Source organism: Salmo salar, chromosome 16, assembly GCF_965601325.2.
Source record: "Salmo salar chromosome 16, fSalSal1, whole genome shotgun sequence".
Lineage (NCBI taxonomy): Eukaryota > Metazoa > Chordata > Actinopteri > Salmoniformes > Salmonidae > Salmo > Salmo salar.
The window spans coordinates 74,146,781-74,167,514 of NC_138306.1; the positions used below are offsets into that span (position 1 = coordinate 74,146,781).

At 43.5% G+C, this 20,734-nt stretch overlaps 1 protein-coding gene across 3 annotated transcripts; it reads right to left on the reverse strand.

Moving 5' to 3' along the window:
* Positions 1-6,939: 6,939 nt before the first annotated feature.
* Positions 6,940-14,212, reverse strand: LOC106574475 (ELAV-like protein 1). Of its 3 annotated transcripts, none has more exons than XM_014150379.3 (7): positions 14,061-14,212; positions 13,064-13,123; positions 11,074-11,257; positions 9,973-10,076; positions 8,904-9,057; positions 8,587-8,812; positions 6,940-8,488 (listed from the first exon to the last, which is right to left on the reverse strand). In XM_014150379.3, the coding sequence occupies exons 2-7, from the start codon at positions 13,097-13,099 to the stop codon at positions 8,164-8,166; spliced, it is 1,029 nt and encodes a 342-aa protein (XP_014005854.1). In that variant the 5' UTR covers positions 13,100-13,123; positions 14,061-14,212; the 3' UTR covers positions 6,940-8,163. The 3 variants fall into 3 exon arrangements, with proteins under 3 accessions (XP_014005854.1, XP_014005853.1, XP_082819029.1); XM_014150378.3 differs by having other exon boundaries at positions 11,041-11,257; XM_082962903.1 differs by lacking the exons at positions 9,973-10,076; positions 14,061-14,212 and having other exon boundaries at positions 13,064-13,129.
* Between the last annotated feature and the right edge of the window lie 6,522 nt (positions 14,213-20,734).

Genomic DNA, 20,734 nt, shown 5'->3' on the forward strand with positions numbered 1-20,734 from the left:
CTATCTAGGCTACTGTAATCTACCAGTGACATGTTTTAGCGCAGGAGTATTCAACTCTTACCCTATGAGGTCCAGAGCCAGCTGGTTTTCTGTTCTAGCTGCTAATTAATTACACCCACCTGGTGTCCCAAGTCTAAATCAGTCCCTGATTAGAGGGGAACAATGAAAAAAATGTGGAACTAACTTCGAGGTCCAGAGTTGAGTTTGAGGGTTCTAGAGATATATAACGGTAGTTTAACACAACTGTGAGTGTCAATATTGTTTATTTAGTAATCATTTTTTTTATATGGTTTAAACTTAAATGTTGCACTTGCACATTTTTCATTTTTATTTTGCAGTTAGGTTTTGGAGTTGCCTTAAAATGTTATCAATAACCGGTCACCGTTGCTGAGAATGTTGCAACCATGAAAGTGCTGAAATGGATAGAACTTTATTCTGAAAATGAGTTTAAATATAGTCAGTGACTAGGGGTAAAACCTCTCATCGCTACCTCTGTCAACTGAATTCTAACAAATACAGAATGGATAACTGACATTTCAATGTCTTATTGGTAGATTTACAGTAGATTTCACTGTGATGTACATCTTTGAACACCTAGGATCTTGAAGAAACTTCTCCGAATTTTTTTTAGACAAATGAAAATTATTTGTGTACATGCAAGATATTTGTCTTGTACATTGTTATTTTCTAATCAACTTTGAAGTGTAACGATTTGAGCATAACTTTTTCCCCCACCCCTTCCTCACAGTACACACAATAAGCCAAAAGGACGATTCTGTTCAGCTTTATAAAGCGTTCAGATATTTTATTCAAAGTAATTGTGTGTTAGACAGGTTCTGAACAGGCCTTCTTTCAAAACCAAACAGGAAATCAAAATGAATCCATTAAAAAAGTCAAAACGAACACACTCCAACAAGAAGAATTTACAAACATGTAAAACTACATACATGTCAAATAAATGACATCTTTGTGCCTCCACTGCTGTTGCCACGTTCTTCCATCTCTCCCACATAAATTAAGGCTAAAAACAGAGGTTAATCATAATCTAGTTATTCCAGTAACCTCACTAGCATTTCAACATAGTAGCACTCTGAGAAGCTAGCAAAGCAAGAGATGATTAGTAGAACTCAATAGAAAAATAATAACAAAAGGATGAGAACAAAACGTCAAGCAAGTGAACCACTCCCCCTCTAGTGCTGTTTCTGGTTCAGAATAACCACTCCCCCTCTAGTGCTGTTTCTGGTTCAGAATAACCACTCCCCCTCTAGTGCTGTTTCTGGTTCAGAATAACCACTCCCCCTCTAGTGCTGTTTCTGGTTCAGAATAACCACTCCCCCTCTAGTGCTGTTTCTGGTTCAGAATAACCACTCCCCCTCTAGTGCTGTTTCTGGTTCAGAATAACCACTCCCCCTCTAGTGCTGTTTCTGGTTCAGAATAACCACTCCCCCTCTAGTGCTGTTTCTGGTTCAGAATAACCACTCCCCCTCTAGTGCTGTTTCTGGTTCAGAATAACCACTCCCCCTCTAGTGCTGTTTCTGGTTCAGAATAACCACTCCCCCTCTAGTGCTGTTTCTGGTTCAGAATAACCACTCCCCCTCTAGTGCTGTTTCTGGTTCAGAATAACCACTCCCCCTCTAGTGCTGTTTCTGGTTCAGAATAACCACTCCCCCTCTAGTGCTGTTTCTGGTTCAGAATAACCACTCCCCCTCTAGTGCTGTTTCTGGTTCAGAATAACCACTCCCCCTCTAGTGCTGTTTCTGGTTCAGAATAACCACTCCCCCTCTAGTGCTGTTTCCGGTTCAGAATAACCACTCCCCCTCTAGTGCTGTTTCCGGTTCAGAATAACCACTCCCCCTCTAGTGCTGTTTCCGGTTCAGAATAACCACTCCCCCTCTAGTGCTGTTTCCGGTTCAGAATAACCACTCCCCCTCTAGTGCTGTTTCCGGTTCAGAATAACCACTCCCCCTCTAGTGCTGTTTCTGGTTCAGAATAACCACTCCCCCTCTAGTGCTGTTTCTGGTTCAGAATAACCACTCCCCCTCTAGTGCTGTTTCTGGTTCAGAATAACCACTCCCCCTCTAGTGCTGTTTCTGGTTCAGAATAACCACTCCCCCTCTAGTGCTGTTTCTGGTTCAGAATAACCACTCCCCCTCTAGTGCTGTTTCTGGTTCAGAATAACCACTCCCCCTCTAGTGCTGTTTCTGGTTCAGAATAACCACTCCCCCTCTAGTGCTGTTTCTGGTTCAGAATAACCACTCCCCCTCTAGTGCTGTTTCTGGTTCAGAATAACCACTCCCCCTCTAGTGCTGTTTCTGGTTCAGAATAACCACTCCCCCTCTAGTGCTGTTTCTGGTTCAGAATAACCACTCCCCCTCTAGTGCTGTTTCTGGTTCAGAATAACCACTCCCCCTCTAGTGCTGTTTCTGGTTCAGAATAACCACTCCCCCTCTAGTGCTGTTTCTGGTTCAGAATAACCACTCCCCCTCTAGTGCTGTTTCTGGTTCAGAATAACCACTCCCCCTCTAGTGCTGTTTCTGGTTCAGAATAACCACTCCCCCTCTAGTGCTGTTTCTGGTTCAGAATAACCACTCCCCCTCTAGTGCTGTTTCTGGTTCAGAATAACCACTCCCCCTCTAGTGCTGTTTCTGGTTCAGAATAACCACTCCCCCTCTAGTGCTGTTTCTGGTTCAGAATAACCACTCCCCCTCTAGTGCTGTTTCTGGTTCAGAATAACCACTCCCCCTCTAGTGCTGTTTCTGGTTCAGAATAACCACTCCCCCTCTAGTGCTGTTTCTGGTTCAGAATAACCACTCCCCCTCTAGTGCTGTTTCTGGTTCAGAATAACCACTCCCCCTCTAGTGCTGTTTCTGGTTCAGAATAACCACTCCCCCTCTAGTGCTGTTTCTGGTTCAGAATAACCACTCCCCCTCTAGTGCTGTTTCTGGTTCAGAATAACCACTCCCCCTCTAGTGCTGTTTCTGGTTCAGAATAACCACTCCCCCTCTAGTGCTGTTTCTGGTTCAGAATAACCACTCCCCCTCTAGTGCTGTTTCTGGTTCAGAATAACCACTCCCCCTCTAGTGCTGTTTCTGGTTCAGAATAACCACTCCCCCTCTAGTGCTGTTTCTGGTTCAGAATAACCACTCCCCCTCTAGTGCTGTTTCTGGTTCAGAATAACCACTCCCCCTCTAGTGCTGTTTCTGGTTCAGAATAACCACTCCCCCTCTAGTGCTGTTTCTGGTTCAGAATAACCACTCCCCCTCTAGTGCTGTTTCTGGTTCAGAATAACCACTCCCCCTCTAGTGCTGTTTCTGGTTCAGAATAACCACTCCCCCTCTAGTGCTGTTTCTGGTTCAGAATAACCACTCCCCCTCTAGTGCTGTTTCTGGTTCAGAATAACCACTCCCCCTCTAGTGCTGTTTCTGGTTCAGAATAACCACTCCCCCTCTAGTGCTGTTTCTGGTTCAGAATAACCACTCCCCCTCTAGTGCTGTTTCTGGTTCAGAATAACCACTCCCCCTCTAGTGCTGTTTCTGGTTCAGAATAACCACTCCCCCTCTAGTGCTGTTTCTGGTTCAGAATAACCACTCCCCCTCTAGTGCTGTTTCTGGTTCAGAATAACCACTCCCCCTCTAGTGCTGTTTCTGGTTCAGAATAACCACTCCCCCTCTAGTGCTGTTTCTGGTTCAGAATAACCACTCCCCCTCTAGTGCTGTTTCCTGGTTCAGAATAACCACTCCCCCTCTAGTGCTGTTTCTGGTTCAGAATAACCACTCCCCCTCTAGTGCTGTTTCTGGTTCAGAATAACCACTCCCCCTCTAGTGCTGTTTCTGGTTCAGAATAACCACTCCCCCTCTAGTGCTGTTTCTGGTTCAGAATAACCACTCCCCCTCTAGTGCTGTTTCTGGTTCAGAATAACCACTCCCCCTCTAGTGCTGTTTCTGGTTCAGAATAACCACTCCCCCTCTAGTGCTGTTTCTGGTTCAGAATAACCACTCCCCCTCTAGTGCTGTTTCTGGTTCAGAATAACCACTCCCCCTCTAGTGCTGTTTCTGGTTCAGAATAACCACTCCCCCTCTAGTGCTGTTTCTGGTTCAGAATAACCACTCCCCCTCTAGTGCTGTTTCTGGTTCAGAATAACCACTCCCCCTCTAGTGCTGTTTCTGGTTCAGAATAACCACTCCCCCTCTAGTGCTGTTTCCGGTTCAGAATAACCACTCCCCCTCTAGTGCTGTTTCCGGTTCAGAATAACCACTCCCCCTCTAGTGCTGTTTCCGGTTCAGAATAACCACTCCCCCTCTAGTGCTGTTTCCGGTTCAGAATAACCACTCCCCCTCTAGTGCTGTTTCCGGTTCAGAATAACCACTCCCCCTCTAGTGCTGTTTCTGGTTCAGAATAACCACTCCCCCTCTAGTGCTGTTTCTGGTTCAGAATAACCACTCCCCCTCTAGTGCTGTTTCTGGTTCAGAATAACCACTCCCCCTCTAGTGCTGTTTCTGGTTCAGAATAACCACTCCCCCTCTAGTGCTGTTTCTGGTTCAGAATAACCACTCCCCCTCTAGTGCTGTTTCTGGTTCAGAATAACCACTCCCCCTCTAGTGCTGTTTCTGGTTCAGAATAACCACTCCCCCTCTAGTGCTGTTTCTGGTTCAGAATAACCACTCCCCCTCTAGTGCTGTTTCTGGTTCAGAATAACCACTCCCCCTCTAGTGCTGTTTCTGGTTCAGAATAACCACTCCCCCTCTAGTGCTGTTTCTGGTTCAGAATAACCACTCCCCCTCTAGTGCTGTTTCTGGTTCAGAATAACCACTCCCCCTCTAGTGCTGTTTCTGGTTCAGAATAACCACTCCCCCTCTAGTGCTGTTTCTGGTTCAGAATAACCACTCCCCCTCTAGTGCTGTTTCTGGTTCAGAATAACCACTCCCCCTCTAGTGCTGTTTCTGGTTCAGAATAACCACTCCCCCTCTAGTGCTGTTTCTGGTTCAGAATAACCACTCCCCCTCTAGTGCTGTTTCTGGTTCAGAATAACCACTCCCCCTCTAGTGCTGTTTCTGGTTCAGAATAACCACTCCCCCTCTAGTGCTGTTTCCGGTTCAGAATAACCACTCCCCCTCTAGTGCTGTTTCCGGTTCAGAATAACCACTCCCCCTCTAGTGCTGTTTCTGGTTCAGAATAACCACTCCCCCTCTAGTGCTGTTTCTGGTTCAGAATAACCACTCCCCCTCTAGTGCTGTTTCTGGTTCAGAATAACCACTCCCCCTCTAGTGCTGTTTCCGGTTCAGAATAACCACTCCCCCTCTAGTGCTGTTTCTGGTTCAGAATAACCACTCCCCCTCTAGTGCCGTTTCTGGTTCAGAATAACCACTCCCCCTCTAGTGCTGTTTCTGGTTCAGAATAACCACTCTAGTACCGTTTCTGGTCCAGATTTTTTTTTAAAGACCCACACATATTGCATGCACTCTGTTCAGGACTGTTCCGTGAGATATTTCAACGTTCTCCTTAAAAACAATAGTGACTAACTTGAGGCGTACATAGAGGATATTCCTGTGACAGGAGCGGTATTTTTTTTCTAACTTGAGATCTACATAGAGGATATTCCTGTGACAGGAGCGGTATTTTTTTTCTAACTTGAGATCTACATAGAGGATATTCCTGTGACAGGAGCGGTATTTTTTTTCTAACTTGAGCTCTACATAGAGGATATTCCTGTGACAGGAGCGGTATTTTTTTTCTAACTTGAGATCTACATAGAGGATATTCCTGTGACAGGAGCGGTATTTTTTTTCTAACTTGAGGCCTACATAGAGGATATTCCTGTGACAGGAGCGGTATTTTTTTTCTAACTTGAGGCGTACATAGAGGATATTCCTGTGACAGGAGCGGTATTTTTTTGTCCACATGTGGAAACTAGTAAGGCTTTACAGATCTGAAGACAGATCACAATACATTTAGAGAGAATTATACAGTCTGGTTTCTAGGCTGTTCCCAGATGAAGCCTACTCCTGGACATAAAATCATGCTCAATGGAGAATCTCTATTGAAAGTCCAGGAGACAAGCCCCTCATTTTCTAAAACAAGTGTCACCCATTATGGTGAAGGTTAGGACTGTGTAAGGGTAAACTGCTCCTAGATCTGCTGCAGCAGGAAAACTAACTAATGCCAGTTCTCTGATCCTGTGTTGTGGTGCTGTTGTAGTCAGTTATTTTCTCTCCAACAGACTACATTCTCAAACCTACATAGAAAAGGCCTTGCTGATGAAAAGTGCACAACCAAGATGTTAAAAACAGATGTAGGAATATTCGCTTGATGTCAAACCAACCGCCAGTCTTCTTCCCGATTACAGAGTCCTCTTATTAAGTCTAAAAACATCACTTGAATATGCCTGGGTTTAGCTTTTTTTTTACCCAAGCTTTTAGGTTATTGCACATTTCTAAAAAATGGCACAGTTTCTCAGGGTGACTGTGTTTGTTGGCTGCAAGGCAGATCAAAGAAGGTCCATAAGTGACAAACCGCCTCCTGCAGTGCCTGTATTAGAACAGACTCCTTATGAGTTCATCAGTAACTCCTAGATCCTATTAACATGAAACAAGACTGTTTCAGTACCTCCACTGGAGGACTCCCATCTTTGAAACCTTGAAAGCCCTCTGCCTCATGTTTCACACATAGGCTTGAATGAAAATAAGGCCAATGTCTGAGGTGTTTTACACTGGAGACCGCATCCTCTTGGCCTTCAGACCATCTTAGAGTCTAGCTAAACCTTATGTTGACCATTTAAACATCCTGTAATATCTCAATGGGAATGGGGTGAGTAGTGTCATACTGTAGTATCATCCTATTAGCAGTCTGGTGTCTGTAGCTTCAACACTAAACAGAAAACCCCAAAGAAAAACCCCAAACCAAATCTGAAGAAATGAAAGAAACTGAAACAAAACCAAAATGTTGAGTCAAATCTAAATAAAATTTAATGATTGCATATGCAAAGTAAAACAAAACAAATCTATAGCAACAAAAATAAATCAAAGGTCATAAATTCTTCTTTAGCTCGAGATGAAATAAACTCTTCCAACTCTCCCATCAGTAATCTACGCTTCGACGAAAAAAGAAAAGTTAGTCTCTTTCATAAAGAAAATTCAAGAAAATCATCAAAAAAATAGACAACTTTTTTTTTTTTTATGCAAAAAAAGCAAACTGGATGAGAGAGAGAGGAGTGTTGCTCCTCTTTGTGTTAGATTCAGCCTTCGTACCGGTTGTTCAGACGTCCAAACTATTACTGGTGGGGGGAAATGAGTTATAACGGTAAACATCTTCCCTATTCACAAATGCTTCTCAGAGGACTGAATGCTGATCTAGGATCGACAAGGCCAAACTGATCCTAGATCAGCATGTGAATACGGGCCCTGGGGCAGTTAGAGCATATCCTTCCATTTCTTTGGTCCTTCTTAAACACTTTCCTACTTTAAAATCTCCAGACCTTTTTACATGGCCTCTCAGAGATTCAACATTTAAAAGACTCCCAAAAACGGGACACACGCTGCTATGTAATGGTAGCATCCAGTACCTAACTTGCTGTGTATAAAACTGATTCTGCAAGGTGAGAGAAGATCAATGTATGGTTTACATCAAAACGGCTGACATTATACAATAAGGATTTTAAAAAGTGCTTTTCTTTTAGAATGGCTGGAGACAGTGGATGGCTTGACAGGGTGTGCGGGTGGTAACTTAAGGCATCTATTTCTACACTGGAACCAGCGTCTAAGACAGCATGCTTCCTCCTACAGTGGGAGACTAGACGTATGAATGTAGCGCATCCTTCTCCAAGTCCCTACCGTGGTCCTACCATTCATATGGCACATAGTGACATTAGTATAGTCTCACAGGAAAAACTATCTAGTCTTGAATTGTGAAATTGGTGGCCATATTAGGATGGACATTGATAACTGGGTTTGGAACATCCCAAAGCATGAGTAAAAAAAAAACTAGAGAAATATCAAACTCAGCCTAGACTCTGTTAGACTAGTACAAAGATGCAGAGTGAGAATGGGCTTAGTGAGATAACACTAAAAACAAGTTTGTTTGTCAAACTGAGGCAATTTACCCTCCATATTAGAAGCATGACGTGAGGTTTCTCTCCTCCCTCTATCCCCCCCCCCCAACTCTTTCTCTCTACTTGTGGCCTTTGCTCGTCTTGAACGACACCTGTAGGATCTTGTCCCCGAGGCGGTAACCGTTGAGGCTGCCGATCGCCATGGCGGCCTCCTCGTAGTTCGTCATGGTAACAAAGCCGAAGCCTTTGCACTTGTTGGTGTTGAAGTCGCGGATGACCTTGACGTTGGTGACGGCGCCGAAGGGCCCGAACATCTGCCACAGGATGCCCTCGTCGGCGTCCTGGCCCAGGTTGTAGATGAAGATGCACCAGCCAGAGGTGGCGTTCCCCGGCAGACTCACCCCAGACATACCGCTCATATGGTCCACAGACATCGGAGAAAACCTGGGGGAGGACAGAGGGGGCTAGGGTTACCACTGTCTCTCTTCACACTCATTTTAGAGAACCTGAGAGGGAACAACGCTTCAGTGTGTGTGTGTTACCTGAATCTCTGAGCCTGGTGGTGAACTGGCCCTCCAAAGCGTCGTCCCTGGTTGTGGTAGAGCTGAGATATGAGCTGAGTGTTCTTGGCCTGGTTGGGGCTGGCAGCAAACTTCACTGTGATTGGCTCAGCGGATCCGGGGGGTTTCTGTCCGTTCAGGTCTTTAATGGCGTCCTCGGCCTCCGCTCGCTTGTCAAACCGGATGAACGCCACCCCCCGAGACAGGCCTGGGAACAGAAACGAACAGGATAGGTTCAGCTGATAGACAGATGAACACAGCGAGGCCTGGTTCTAGAGTGTGTGTCTGTGTGGTCCTACCCGAGGCCTGGTCGACCAGCACCCGGGAGTTGATGATGCGTCCGTAGCGAGCGAACATGTCCTCCACGTCTTTCTGGGTCATGGTCTTGGGCAGGCCACTGATGTACAGGTTGGCGTCTTTAATGGTGTCAGAGCTCGGCCGCGCATATGAAACCTAACACCAGAGGTCAGCACATAGCACATTAAACGCCACTGACAATATCCTCAGCAGTACACACAACCCTGAATTATATCTAGCCAGAAATGAGAAATTACTTTGAAATAAAAAGTGGATGTTGGAAGGTTGTTTTTATTATGTTTGTATATTTTTTATCCTGGCAAATCAATGTTTCGTAATTGCCCTATGTTTTGAATTTACAAAAACCTGAGTTTACTTTAATGAAGCCTTCATGAGTAATGTCTCCAAAACTAGAAAATTAAATATAGTGACAAGGTGCCTTGACTGACCAATGTCGCCTTTACGTAGAAAAACTATTCCCTTAGTAAGCTGTGGTGGGAAATATCAAAGTAGGACTTTCCGAGTGTTCAAAATTACGTAAACAACAATTCTAGTACCAAAATCAACATAGGGAAAAACATTCTCAGGAGTGATTTCTCTCGCACCAAACCAAATAGAAAGTTCCAAACTTAAATTACAAATGAACGTGTAAAAATGTCAACCTGAAGTAGTGATGCTGAATAAAGAAATTAAAATAAAGTTTAGTCTTCAATAAGGCTGAAAATACGGTTGCACTTCTCTACTCCATCCGTCAGAAGCGGGGCCAGTGATCTGACGTCGTCTTGTCCTGTCTAATATAGACCCATACTAACGCCGATTCCCAAATCCAACCCTGAACCATTGGCACTACATGCCCATCTGAAACTAAATGGGTTGGTATTAGCAAAGGGAAAAGGCTAACATAACAGCATATTGCTAACACCCACGCAATCCTTTCAGATCCATAGGAGGGCCTAGGAGGAAGCGTCTAGGGGTGGATTTGACGTTCAGCCTCAGTAGAGAAGGGCTAGTTTAATGACATGACATGGTTGGGTTGACACAGTACTGTAGGAACACCTTATTGCACGTTACCTTGATAGTTTTAGACTGTAGCCTTAGTCCATTCAGAGTATTGATAGCTCTTTCTGCATCGCTAGGGGTAAGATAGTTAACAAATCCGTACCCTAAACTGTGGCCTAGAGAAAAAAAAAAGGAAAACAATAAAAAAAAATAAAAAAAACGTAGTTTCAAAAAAATCGGCACACTGGTGAAATAAATGATTAAACAAAAGAAATCTACACAATGCATGCTAGTCGAGAAACAAGTAGATAAAAAACATGAGCTGGCGCACACCCAGAATAATAGTGTGTGGAGGTGCTGACTAACGGCAAATAAACTATAAACCATCAAAATAAAGAAAGTCGCACACTCCATGTGTAATCTCCCAGCAATTTAATGGGTATTTACCAACGTTTCCAGCGCCCTGAAGAAGGCACAGTGATGCCAAAACGTTGGTAAATACCCATTAAATTGCTGGGAGATTACACGTGGAGTGTGAGACTTTCTTTTGATGGTTTATTGTCGTAAAACAAGTAACAAAGAAATAGGCTTCAACCAAACTGGACTGTTTTCCTGGAATAAGGAAAGCTGAGCCCATCACGGACAGATCGAGAGCATGGGTAAATATCTACACCAACAGTCTTATACAAAACAACTACTTGGAATACCTCAAATATCAAGTTTAGGAGGACAAATGTTCAAATTGCAGCGAGACATAGTCCTAGGCCTAAACAGAACATATGGCATAAAGCTGTTTGCATAGATACTACAAACATCTCACCACAAAGTTACTAGTGAGCATGTCAAAGATGTCTGTCTCATCAGCAGTTCTCATACACCTACAAGAGGCAGACAGGGCAGTATACCAGTTAGTCTACACACTGACTGGTTGGCATGAACAAACATGTTATGGAGGTGCCCTTTGTAATATTTCAACAATTATGGGGGTCCCCACGGTTTGTTAAAGGTACCCCTGAGTTGTGTTCAGTAGGACGCAACATAGCAAAATGTTCACCCAACACACCCCTGTAAATGTGAGCCCTACAGGCAGCAGACCAACTCCTCCATCCATTCTACTCCAAGGTCAGAGGTCACACACACCTGTAGTGCATTGTGGGACAAGGTGTTCCGTACCTGCCACTTTGTCCCGTATGAGCTTGGCGGACTCCACCTCGCCAATGCTGCTGAAGAGGCTACGTAGCTCGTCCTGGCTCATGCTCTGGGGAAGGTAGTTGACTATCAGGTTGGTCTTGGCATCCGTCACCTCATCTCCTCCTCCCATGTGATCCTCGTAGCCGTTGGACATGTCATACACCTCCTGGGGAGGGAGGGGAGAGAGAGAGAGGGGGGCACAGTTAAGGAAGAGAAAAACAGGCATTCGGAAGTAAACCAGCATGGCTGAAACGTCAACGGGATGCAGATTTTAAATCATAAAAGGAAAATATAACATTTTTACAATTCTACATGCAACATTGTACACATAGCATCCTAATCTACAGAGCCTAATTGTGCCCCAGATTTAGGAGCACCATGGTGGATGGCAGCAGTGACTGTAGCTCCTCTTACAAGTTAATCACCTGCAGTACTTTCACAGCCAGACTCAACTCTCAGCTACTCTCTACATAATCATGGACCAGGCATTATTTAAAACACGCCTATACCCAGCCAGCCCCGACACTGCTCTGGGATAAGAGGTTGAGATCCAGAGACCACAAACGTCACAGAACATTGAGATGATTCTGTTGTGTAGAATGGAGAAACTCCCCCTGACAGCCCCACCACATTTCACTTATTTCTGCAGTGTTCTAATCACTTCATCCCACTGACCAAGCCTGGTTGTTGTGGTCTGATCTAAACCAGGGGTAACCAACCATTCCTTCCAGAGATCTACTGGGTGTGAAGGCTTTTGCTCAAGCCCTGCTTTGAGGCGTTGATTAGTAGAATCGGCCATCACGGATGTTAGAACCTGCCTTGTGAGCAAAACGCCTGCTTATCCAGAATTCTGCGGGGGTTTTTTTACACAGAAAATAAAAAACAACAAATATCTTGCTGCGTTGTGCAAAAGCAAATCTAAAATGCTTATTGTAATTCCTGCTCGGTATCAGACTAATTTTGTGCTTCAGTTGCACTTCTCCAGTCAGAAGCGAATTCACGGACAGGCATTATAATCAGCAGACAGCACTCTGACTCAAGTGTAGCTACTTTTCTAGGTGAAGGCTCATTTTCTCCAGTAAAATGCAACTATTTTATGGTAAAATGCTCAATTAAATTGAAGCAAAACATTAGGAAATGTACCTGGCTACATTCTTTCTATGATAAACAGAAATACGATGGCCATGTAATGTTTTTGAAAGAAATACCTTGCTTTTTCATATGTAAGAAAATGTACCCGTGTGACTGCTAGCCAAATAGGCTTGCACTTCTGTTGTCATCTGATGAAAATGAAGCTATTTTCTGCAGAATGTGTGGCACTAATGTGTGTTCTGTGAAGCAAAACTATAGTTGCAACCCCCCCAATCACTCGACTGAAGCAACAACAAAAAACGACTTCCAATATAATAAAAAAAAAACTCAGGTGAAATGGTTTCAAACAGATTTAATGGTCTGCGTTTTGAAAATGCAGATTGAACTCTAACGCGACCCCTGCCCAGTGGGAAGAGGGTTAGCTAGCTGCTACCCCTGTTCTGAACATTGCATCCCCTTGGCCAGGCCTCAGTGCTGTGTTCTGACAGAGCTCTATTCATTCAGAGGGGCTATCTGATTGTGTATTCTGTGGGGTAAGACAGTTAGCCATCCAGCAGGCCCTTGGATGAATGAAACTCCTGTATTTCACTAGTAAACATGATGACCAATACTGATGGGTCTGACTATGAGGATCATTTCTATGCCTTTCTCTCTACTTGCGGGCAATAATAAATATTTATACCAGTATGTTAATAAGCGTAGGAGTGTATATAGAGTGATATTGATATAGTGTTTATCAATACATTCAAAAACCATGGACCAACACACAACATATTAATGCAATCTGATTAAATAGCTAGCTAGCTAGATTACAACTGTTACAATATAATTACTTTAGGACTGATCTAGATCCTCCCCTAATGGGAAAAGTCATACTCACTTTTAGGTACCTGATGTGGCCTCTTCGAACAGCCATGAAGACCCCTCACTGCTCCCAAAGCTGGAGGAGGTATCACAAACAAAATAATGTATATGGGTCAAACAAAACAAAAATAATAGGGGTGAGGGGGTAGGGTTTGTTTTCAAACTAAATTAATAATGAGCTAAACAAAAACGAAACGGTAAATTGGGCCTCCCCCTTCTGACGCACCTGTGAAGAGCAGAGCATTATTTTGTTAGTCCCTGAGTAGCTAACTAGCTTACGACCACTGAGCTATTACGACTGTTATCTTGATGACTTATGGCATGTTTAGTTAGCAACCAGACTGTACACAGTAGCTAGCTAGCACGTTGGCGAACTAACGTATTAGCCTGTAGCTAGATTTGGCCTGTTTGTGGCTAACGTTGCCTCATCGAGCACTACGGTAGACAAATGAGAGCAAAACATTCCAACCGCAACGTTAGTTACTAGTTTGTGTGAGCTAGCTAACGTTAGTACCTAGCGAGTTATATAAATATCTAGCAACTATTTACGCCAGGGGGCGTGAACACTTTGGTTGCTTACAAGCTGGCTAGTTAATAACTAGCTAGCAGCAGCTAGTTTCCTAAATGCAAAAGGAAGAAAAAAAACATTTGCTGACGCAAAGCAAAAGGATATTGCCCTGCTAAATAACGATAGCGAACACATTGCTGCAGGAAAACGTTAACTAGGCCATATGCCCACCGTTGCCTTATTTTCGCGAGCATGTGTTGAACGCGGTCCCTCTCTCCCACCTAAAACTCCGACACCTTGTTCAGGGCCTTGTTAGCCACCTAGCTAGATTAGCCAAATTGGCAAAAATTTGCTCAAACATCATTCTGTGGTTAGCTATCTGGCACTAGTGGGGCCTCCAAACCCGCATTGCTGGCATTCGGCTTTGTTGTAGCAGAGCGAAATGGTAAATCAACAACTGGATTACTACAACATAGCTAGTTCGACAACCATATAGCTAACTTACCAGCTTTTTTTGTTGGTGCTTTCGCTGTTCTTGTCTGTCAATCGTTCCTTTTCTTTTAGCTAGCTAACGTTAGCTGACAGCTCCTTCTCGCAGGCACCAAAACCAAGAGAGGACCGCTGACGAAAACAGTTCCACGCCCACCTCTGCAGATGATTTGTTACTGCCCTTGTCAATTAAATAAAGTTAAATAAATGTAAAAATCACAGATGTGGCTACATACCAGGGTTATTCTGCAACTACGGGCACTTCTATGTCCTTGGGGTCAATTTTGGGGATTTTATTTACAAATATGTTTTTATTCTTTATATGTTAAGTTCACAGTACAATCACCCCAGATATTTTGAACACCTCTCTATCAAGTAGCAACTTTTGAGATGCATTTTATACCTCAATTTCACTGTTTTGTCCTTGTCCCTGACGCAGACTTTTGAGCTTGAACAATGTTTTTCTATGAGAACACCTTAATAATTACACATTATATCATGTTATCTACTAGAGAAAGAGTCAGTTAAATAAAATCTATACCAATATTTAGTGAGTATGCCCTTTATATTGTTTTTTTAATACAAAATATACCTGTCCTTTGGTAGTGGTGAGAATGTTAATTTAGTTACCATGGAAACTTATTGTGACACTGAAGCACATGGCTGCAGCAGACAGTTGTTCCAAATGTGATGTAAAAATTGTTTGTGTAGAGAATATATTTGTATTGTCAGTTATTTCCAAACAGGCTATAATTTCTTTAATTTGTGGTAGATTTTTTTATAAACACTGACTACTAAAATATTGTTGTTATTGTTGTGTATTATTATTATTAATAATAATAATAGGGGAGGTAGTTCAAAAATGAACCCCAAAATCTTCTTCAAATGGCTCTTAGAGGATCCATTAAGAGGGGTTCTTTGATTAACCCTTTCAAAGGGTTCTTCAAAGAGCTTATAGGGGTTCCCCCACAGTTTCAATTTGAAGAACCCCTAAAGGATACTCCAGGAACCTTTTCTTTTAAAACCTGTTACGATATAGGGGGCAGTATTTTCACGGCTGGATGAAAAATGTACCCAAATTAAACTGCCTACTACTCGGGCCCAGAAACTAGAATAAGCATATTATTAGTTATTTGGATAGAAAACACTCTGAAGTTTCTAAAACGGTTTGAATGATGTCTTTGAGTAAAACAGAACTCATATGGCAGGCAAAACCTGAGAAAGATCGAACCAGGAATTGGGAAGTCAGACTTGTAGTCTTTCAAACCACTGTCTATTGAAACTACAGTGTCTGTGGGGTCATTTTGCACTTCCTAAGGCTTCCACTAGATGTGAACAGTCTTTAGAAAGTTGTTTGAGGCTTCTATGGTGAATTTTGAGGGAATAACAGACGGTTCAAGCAGTGGACTGTCTGAGGTCATGTAGTTACTTCATGCGCATTCACGCATGGCTAGCATTTTTTATTTTTCTTCTGTAATGAATACGCTATTGTCCGGTTGGAATATTATCAATTATTTATGCTAAAAACACCCTAAGGATTGATTGTAAACATCGTTTGACATGTTTCTACAAACGGTAATGGAACTTAGCTGTATAGCTTGCATTGATGGCTGAGCTCTGTACTCAGAATACTGAACAATGTGCTTTCTCCGTAAAGTTATTTTGAAATCTGACACAGCGGTTGCATTAAGAAGTAGTGTATCTATAATTCTTTAAATAATTGTTATATATTTTGTCAACGTTTATGATGAGTATTTCTGTAAATTAATGTGCACATTCACCGGAAGTTTTGGGAGGCAAACATTTTCTGAACATCACGCGCCAATGTAAAATGCTGTTTTTGGATATAAATATGAACTTGATCGAACAAAACATACATGTATTGTGTAACATGATGTCCTATGAATGTCATCTGATGAAGATCGTCAAAGGTTAGTGCTTAATTTTAGCTGTATTTCTGGTTTTTGTGACGCCTCTCCTTGCTAGGAAAATGGCTGTGTGGCTTTTCTTGTTTAGGTGGTGCCCTAACATAATCTAATATTTTGCTTTCGCTGTAAAGCCTTTTTGAAATCGGACAATGTGGTTGCATTAAGGAGAAGTGTATCTTTAAAATGGTGTAAAATAGTCGTATGTTTGAGAAATTTGAATTATTAGATTTTTGATGTTTTGTATTTTGTGCCCTGCTATCCCATTGGCTTTTGGCTAGGGGTCCCGCTGGCGGAACGTCTGTCCTCAACAGGTTTTAAGAGTGTAGAGCAACAACAGGGAAAAAGGACAAACTAACTAGGAACAAGAAAAAAAAGCACAAGACGCTTCTTGAATGGCACAAATCAGATCCTTTATCAGAAGTTTAAGAGGGAATATTCAGAGATTAAAATGTCCTACTATGAATTCTTTAAAAGACGTATTTTGGGTTATAAAGCTAACAGTCCAGGAAAGGGACACATGCCTCTGCAAAACCCACGCCAACCTCCAGTTCATGGCGGACAAACTACAGCATCACAAAGTGATCAGCTGCAACAACATTGAGAACCTCATTGAGTCTTTGCAGAGAACTACCTGTGTAAATACACCAGTGAAATCCAGGCAATTCACTTTGGCGATTCTCACAAGTAGGTGACTCTCCACACCTGTGTTGGATTTATTATTTTATTTCACTTTTATTTAACCAGGTAGGCCAGTTGAGAACAAGTTCTCATTTACAACTGCGACCTGGCCAAGATTAAGCAAAGCAGTGCGACAAAAACAACACAGAGTTACACATGGGATAAACAAACGTACAGGCAATTACACAATAGAAAAGTCTATGTACAGTGTGTGCAAATGTAGTAAGAATTAGGGAGGTAAGGCAATATATAGGACACAGAGGCGGAATGATAGAGGTGCAGATGATGATGTGCAAGTAGAGATACTGGGGTGCAAAAGAGCAAAATAAAATAAAATAAAATAACATGGGGATGAGGTAGTTGGGTGTGATATTTACAGATGGGCTGTGTACAGGTACAGTGATTGGTAAGCTGCTCTGACAGCTGATGCTTAAAGTTAGAGAGGGAGATATGTCTCCAGCTTCAGTGATTTTTGCAATTCGTTTCAGTCATTGGCAGCAGAGAACTGGAAGGAAAGGCGGCCAAACGGGGAGTTGGCTTTGGGGATGACAAGTGAAATATACCTGCTGGAGCACGTGCTACGGGTGGGTGCTGCTATGGTGACCAGTGAGCTGAGATAAGGCATGGCTTTACCTAGCAAAAACTTATAGATGACCTGGAGCCAGTGGGTTTGGCGACGAATATGTAGCGAGGGCCAGCCAACGAGAGCATTCAGGTTGCAGTGGTGGGTAGTATATGGGGCTTTGGTGACAAAACAGATGGCACTGTGATAGACCACATCCAATTTGCTGAGTAGAGTGTTGGAGGCTATTTTGTAAATTACATGGCCGAAGTCAAGGATTGGTAGGATAGTCAGTTTTACAAGGGGATGTTTGGCAGCATGAATGAAGGAGGCTTTGTTGCGAAATAGGAAGCCGATTCTAGATTTAATTTGGGATTGGAGATGCTTAATGTGAGTCTGGAAATGGAGTTTACAGTCTAACCAGACACCTATGTATTTGTAGTTGTCCACATATTCTAAGTCAGAACCGTCCAGAGTAGTGATGCTAGGCGGGCAGCAATCGGTTGAAGAGCATGCATTTAGTTTTACTAGCATTTAAAAGCAGTTGGAGGCCATGGAAGGAGTGTTGTATGGCATTGAAGCTCGTTTGGAGGTTAGTTAAGACAGTGTCCAAAGAAGGGCCAGAAGTATACAGTATACAGCAGCAAGAGCGACATCATTGATATATACAGAGAAAATAGTCGGCCGAGAATTGAACCCTGTGGCACCCCCATAGGGACTGCCAGAGGTCCGGACAACAGGCCCTCCGATTTGACACACTGAACTCTATCAGAGAAGTAGTTGGTGAACCAGGCGAGGCAATCATTTGAGAAACCAAGGCTGTTGAGTCTGCCGATAAGAATGCGGTGATTGACAGAGTCGAAAGCCTTGGCCAGGTCGATGACGACGGCGGCACAGTACTGTCTTATCGATGGTGGTTATGATATCGTTTAGGACCTTGAGCGTGGCTGAGGTGCACCCATGACCAGCTCGAGAAACCAGATTGCATAGTGGAGAATGTACGGTGGGATTCAAAATGGTCGGTGATCTGTATGTTAACTTAATTTGGGTGAAGGAGAAGTGGGGGGGGGGGCTTGGGCAAGTTTTTGCAGGGGGTGCAGAGCTGTTGGCCGGGGTAGGGGTAGCCAGGTGGAAAGCATGGACAGTCGTAGAAAAATGCTTATTTAAATTCTATATTATCGTGGATTTATCGGTGGTGACAATGTTTCCTAGCCTCAGTGCAGTGGGCAGCTGGGAAGAGGAGCTCTTATTCTCCATGTACTTTACAGTGTCCCAAAACTTTTTGGAATTAGTGCTACAGGATGCACATTTTTGTTTGAAAAAGCTAGCCTTAGCTTTCCTAAGTGACTGTGTATATTGGTTCCTGACTTCCCTGAAAAGTTGCATATCGTGGGGGCTATTTGATGCTAATGCAGTACGCCACATGATGTTTTTGTGCTGGTCAAGGGCAGTCAAGTCTGGGGTGAACCAAGGGCTAGATCTGTTCTTAGTTCTACATTTTTTGAATGGGGCATGCTTAGTTAGTGCTAAATACGGCTGCTAGAATCCTGACTAGAACCAAAAAATGTGATCATATTACTCCAGTGCTAGCCTCCCTACACTGGCTTCCTGTTAAGGCAAGGGCTGATTTTAAGGTTTTACTGCTAACCTACAAAGCATTACATGGGCTTGCTCCTACCTATGTTTCCGATTTGGTCCTGCCGTACATACCTACACGTATGCTATGGTCACAAGACGCAGGCCTCCTAATTGTCCCTAGAATTTCTAAGCAAACAGCTGAAGGCAGGGCTTTCTCCTATAGAGCTCCATTTTTATGGAATGGTCTGCCTACCCATGTGAGAGACGCAGACTCGGTCTCAACCTTTAAGTCTTTACCGAAGACTCATCTCTTCAGTGGGTCCTATGATTGAGTGTAGTCTGGCCCAGGAGTGTGAAGGTAAACGGAAAGGTTCTGGAACAACGAACCGCCCTTGCTGTCTCTGCCTGGCCGGTTCCCCTCTCTCCACTGGGATTCTCTACATCTAACCCTATTACAGGGGCTGAGTCACTGGCTTACTGGTGTTCTTCATGCCGTCCCTAGGAGGGGTGCGTCACTTGAGTGGGTTGAGTCACTGACGTGGTCTTCCTGTCTGGGTTGGCGCCCCCCCTTGGGTTGTGCCGTGGCGGAGATCTTTGTGGGCTATACTCGGCCTTGTCTCAGGATGGTAAGTTGGTGTTTGAAGATATCCCTCTAGTGGTGTGGGGGCTGTGCTTTGGCAAAGTGGATGGGGTTATATCCTGCCTGTTAGGCCCTGTCCGGGGGTATCATCGGATGGGGCCACAGTGTCTCCTGACCCCTCCTTTCTCAGCCTCCAGTATTTATGCTGCAGTAGTTTATGTGTCGGGGGGCTAGGGTCAGTCTGTTATATCTGGACTTTTTCTCCTATCTTATCCGGTGTCCTGTGTGAATTTAAGTATGCTCTCTCTAATTCTCTCTTTCTCTCTCTCAGAGGACCTGAGCCCTAGGACCATGCCTCAGGACTACCTGGCATGATGACTCCTTGCTGTCCCCAGTCCACCTGGCTGTGCTGCTGCTCCAGTTTCAACTGTTCTGCCTGCGGCTATGGAACCCTGACCTCTTCACCAGACGTGCTACCTGTCCCAGACCTGCTGTTTTCAGCTCTCTAGAGACAGCAGGAGCGGTAGAGCTACTCTCAATGATCGGCTATGAAAAGCCAACTGACATTTACTCTTGAGGTGCTGACTTGTTGCACCCTCGACAACTACTGTGATTATTATTATTTTACCTTGCTGGTCATTTATGAACATTTGAACATCTTGGCCATGTTCTGTTATAATCTTCACCTGGCCCAGCCAGAAGAGGACTGGCCACCTCTCACTGCCTGGTTCCTCTCCAGGTTTCTTCCTAGGTTTTGGCCTTTCTAGGGAGTTTTTCCTAGCCACCGTGCTTCTACACCTGCATTACTTGCTGTTTGGGGTTTTAGGCTGGGTTTCTGTCCAGCACTTTGAGATAACAGCTGATGTAAGAAGGGCTATATAAATAAATGTGATATTTAAGATGGTGAGGAAAGCACTTTTAAAGAGCAACCAGGCATCCTCTACTGACGGGATGAGGGTCAATATCCTTCCAGGATACCCGGGCCAGGTCGATTAGAAATATACCACAAATGATAGTTTCACTTTGCTCACTGAGCGCTTCCGTGCGGATGACCCCTTTGCTATCCGGGCCCATCTCTCAAAAACTCTGGCCTACTTCCTTGAGCTATGACCATCGGCTACTTTTGGAATGTTTAACAAGAGTTGTTATTCAAAATGTTTGCAATAAAATATTGTTTGTGTTTTGTTTTTAACATAGATGTCCACCACACCATGTCATTCCCCCACACCCATATATTTTAGGTACATTAGTATATTATGTATAACTTACATTGATTTGTTTTATATAGGGAAATTATCATAATCTACAAAAAAAAAAGGTTGGGTGGAAATATCTTATTTTTCATTATCTTTTTCATCTGTCAC

Excerpts from the sequence above, each read along its gene's own strand:
- LOC106574475 (XM_014150378.3), bottom strand. The coding sequence starts at position 13,099 with ATGGCTGTTCGAAGAGGCCACATCAGGTACCTAAAA. Across the intron at positions 9,058-9,972 it reads TACAGTCTAAAACTATCAAG|GTTTCATATGCGCGGCCGAG; the intron begins GTAACGTGCAAT and ends CTCTGGTGTTAG. Across the intron at positions 8,813-8,903 it reads GCTGGTCGACCAGGCCTCGG|GCCTGTCTCGGGGGGTGGCG; the intron begins GTAGGACCACAC and ends TTCTGTTCCCAG.